Here is a 3,778-nt window from a genome sequence, read left to right as displayed (position 1 = left end):
GCATACCTTGTCAGCGTTAGCCGGATCGACAAAACCTTCGGGCTGTATCATATACACGTCCTCGGTTAAATTTCCATTGAGGAAAGCCGTCTTGACATCCATCTGCCATATCTCATAGTCGAAATAGGCTGCTATAGCTAACATGATCCGAACCGACTTAAGCATCGCTACGGGCGAGAAGGTCTCGTCGTAGTCAACTCCTTGAACCTGTCGGAACCCCTTCGCGACAAGCCGTGCTTTATAGACATAAACATTTCCATCCATGTCAGTTTTCTTCTTAAAGACCCATTTGCTCTCGACGGGTCTTGCACCGTCTGGCAGATCAACCAAGGTCCAAACTTGATTTTCATCCATGGACTTTAACTCAGATCTCATGGCTCCAAGCCATGACTCAGAATCAGATCCCACCATCGCTTCCGAATAAGTTGTCGGCTCATCACTGTCTAACAGTAATACTTCACGAGCACTTTGCAATCTAGCAGATCTCCGTGGTTCTGGTGCTTTTACCGGCATAGATACCACGACCGGCTCAGCCTCTAAGACTGTAGCTGACTCGCCTCTAGCAGGTTCCTCCCGAATTTCTTCGAGTTGCACTGTGCTCCCACTGACTCCCCGACTGAGAAACTCTTTCTCAAGGAAGACACCGTTCCGAGCGACAAACACTTTGCCCTCTTCTCGGTTGTAGAAGTAGTACCCTAAGGTTTCCCTTGGATACCCCACGAAAATACACTTATCCGACTTGGCCGTGAGCTTGTCCGACTGAAGTCGCTTGACGAATGCTTCACAGCCCCAAATCTTAAGAAAAGACAAACTCGGCCTTTTGCCAGTCCACATCTCATGCGGTGTCTTCTCTACCGATTTCGATGGTACTCTGTTTAGTGTGAACGCTGCAGTTTCTAGACAATATCCCCAAAATGACAAAGGTAGATCTGTTCGACTCATCATTGATCGTACCATGTCCAACAAGGTCCGATTCCGCCGTTCTGATACACCGTTCCTCTGCGGCGTACCCGGTGGAGTAAGCTGAGGAACTATTCCACAACTCTTTAGATGGTCATCAAACTCATGGCTCATGTACTCGCCTCCACGGTCCGACCGTAGAAACTTTATTTTCTTGCCGAGTTGATTTTGTACCTCACTCTGGAATTCCTTGAATTTCTCAAAGGCTTCCGACTTGTGTTTCATTAAATAGACATATCCATATCTACTCAAATCATCAGTGAAGGTAATGAAGTACTCATAACCACCTCTGGCTGTCGTGCTCATTGGGCCACATACATCACTATGTATTAGATCCAACAAGTCAGACGCCCTTTCACAACTCCTTGCAAAAGGCGTCTTGGTCATTTTGCCGAGTAGGCATGACTCGCATGTCTCGAACGACTCCAAGTCGAACGAAGTTAAAAGTCCATCATCATGGAGCTTCTTCATGCGCTTCCAACTTATATGACCAAGCCGACAGTGCCAAAAGTAAGTCATATTCAGATCATTTGGTTTTAACCTTTTCACATTTATGTTATAGACTGATTCACTATCAAGATTCAAAATAAATAACCCGTCCAGGACGGGTGCAAAGCCGTGAAACATATCTTTCAAATATAAAGAACAACCATTATTCTTAATATTCGACTCATAACCTTGTCTCATTAAACATGAGGCAGAAATAATGTTTCGACTAAGCACTGGAACATAATAACAATTATTCAGCTCCATTAAGAATCCTGAAGGTAAATGAAGTTGCATCGTGCCGACTTCCAACGCAGCGACTCTCGCTTTGTTGCCGACTCGAATATCAACCTCGCCTCTTGCCACGCTCCTAGTTCTTACCAGCCCCTGCAACGAGTTGCAGATGTGAATTACTGATCCGGTATCATATACCCATGAACTGTTAGGTGCATCAGCAAGATAAATGTCTATAACATTACAAACAAGCGTACCTGAGTTAGAAGTCCCACTTCCACTCTTGGCTTTGTCAGCCAAAAACTTGCTGCAGTTCCTCTTCCAGTGCCCATCCGTCTTGCAATAGAAGCAAGTGGATCCAGCTGTAGGAGATGGCTTAGTCCCTGAGGCAGCGCTCGGGACAGAGTCCTGAGTTTTGCCTCCTGACTTAGCCTTCTTCTTCTTAGTCCAAGAACCCTTCTTGAACTTAGCCTTATTCTGCACCATCAACACTTGACTGGTGCCTTTCTTGAGGTCAGCCTCTGCTGTCTTGAGCATCCCATGTAGTTCAGTGAGCTTCTTATCCATACCATGCATGTGATAGTTCGAGATGAACGGAGCATATGCACTAGGAAGAGAGTTCAGAACTATATCTGTAGCGAACTCATCGCTTATGGGAAAACCCAGCCTATCCAAAGACTGCACGTAACCAGTCATCTTGATCACGTGCGGACTCAGTGGATCGCCGTCTTTGAGCTTACAGCCAAGCAAAGCTTGAGAGACTTGATACCTCTCGGTCTTTGCCTGAGCCTGGAACATACTTTTGAGGCTTTCGATCATATCGTAGGCCTCAACATTCTCGAACTGCTGCTGCAAGTCCGGTTCCATGTGTGCAAGCATAAGACAGCTAATTTCCGTAGACTCATCTCTAGCCTTACGGTGGGCATTCATGACAGCGACTGTCGCATCTTCATCAGGCTCATCTGGGAGTGGAGTGTCTAGAACATGGTCCTTCTTTTCTTGCTTGAGGACTATCCTCAGATTACGATACCAGTTGGTGAAATTAGTTCCATTAAGTTTATCTTTCTCTAGGATCGACCTCAACGCAAAAGTGGACAAATGAGGAAGGTTGCTAGGTGCCATTGATCTACAACAGAAAATATGCAAAACACTTAAGACATGTATTCATAAAAGAGCAGGAATATTAAACACTTTAATACTTATGCTCCCACTAGAACCAACATCTCTCCGATGGTTACTAAGTGATTCAGGATCCTAAATAAGCAAAACGACTAGTGAGCTTTAGCATCACCGCTAGCCGCCAAGTGATCTGGGTAGGCAACACCTTGCCAATCGCATCTCATACGACTCCTGTTAGTCGGGTGGCATCACATGCCTCGGCTCCCGACCTACCTCGCCCCGAGCCCCACAACCGTTGTGATGGACTCGTCTAGCTTACCAAGTGCTTCCGCTGTAAGAGTCCGACTCAAACCCACCTAGTTGGAAAGAATTGGTAGCACCTCAATTTCATGAGCCCACTACCAAGAATGTCCAACTTGTGATGGTGCAGCACTTGGCGGGGCGACCGACTAGACCTTCTTTGAGAGATTTAAACTACCAACTATCTAATAGAGGTAAAACTGAGACATAACAATAACACAAATAAAGCAATTATAATGTGAAATGGTATGGCTCTCTTCATGGTGATCTCCATCTCCACAAAGCTTGTAAGTAGACTCGTGCCAATTCTTGTCACGTGCCGCCTTACTCCATGTCGCCGACTTGTACATCGGATTGCATGTCCTCCAGGTTCTCCAAGTAGCTACACTAGCTAGTGAACGGAAATTACATGGAAAATTCGACACGCAGGTCGTTATACAATAAATGACAGCACCTAGGCTCCAGCCGGCTGACAAAAAAACGTGACACGCAGATCACGTATGGATTACACACATCACATGCACATAAGCCATACCATTCACAACATCCTGCAAAACAAGTTATGCATAGAAACGATATCTATCGGCGTTGTGAATCTCGCAACGACATCTAAGGCGCTACGACAGGGCGAAGCCGGCGGTCCCATTCCGATCAAATCTGGACCTAGGCTCCAGCCGGC

At 46.0% G+C, this 3,778-nt stretch overlaps 1 protein-coding gene across 1 annotated transcript; it reads right to left on the bottom strand.

Annotated features, from left to right (window-relative positions):
- Positions 1 to 1,540: 1,540 nt before the first annotated feature.
- Positions 1,541 to 2,855, bottom strand: LOC106866495. Its single transcript, XM_014900751.2, has 2 exons — positions 1,938 to 2,855; positions 1,541 to 1,833 (listed from the first exon to the last, which is right to left on the bottom strand). The coding sequence occupies exons 1-2, from the start codon at positions 2,800 to 2,802 to the stop codon at positions 1,817 to 1,819; spliced, it is 882 nt and encodes a 293-aa protein (XP_014756237.2). The 5' UTR covers positions 2,803 to 2,855; the 3' UTR covers positions 1,541 to 1,816.
- Between the last annotated feature and the right edge of the window lie 923 nt (positions 2,856 to 3,778).

Source organism: Brachypodium distachyon, chromosome 3, assembly GCF_000005505.3.
Source record: "Brachypodium distachyon strain Bd21 chromosome 3, Brachypodium_distachyon_v3.0, whole genome shotgun sequence".
NCBI classification, from domain to species: Eukaryota; Viridiplantae; Streptophyta; class Magnoliopsida; order Poales; family Poaceae; genus Brachypodium; species Brachypodium distachyon.
The sequence above is the reverse complement of the archived record's forward strand: the minus strand, read 5'-3'. Positions and strand labels throughout refer to the sequence as shown.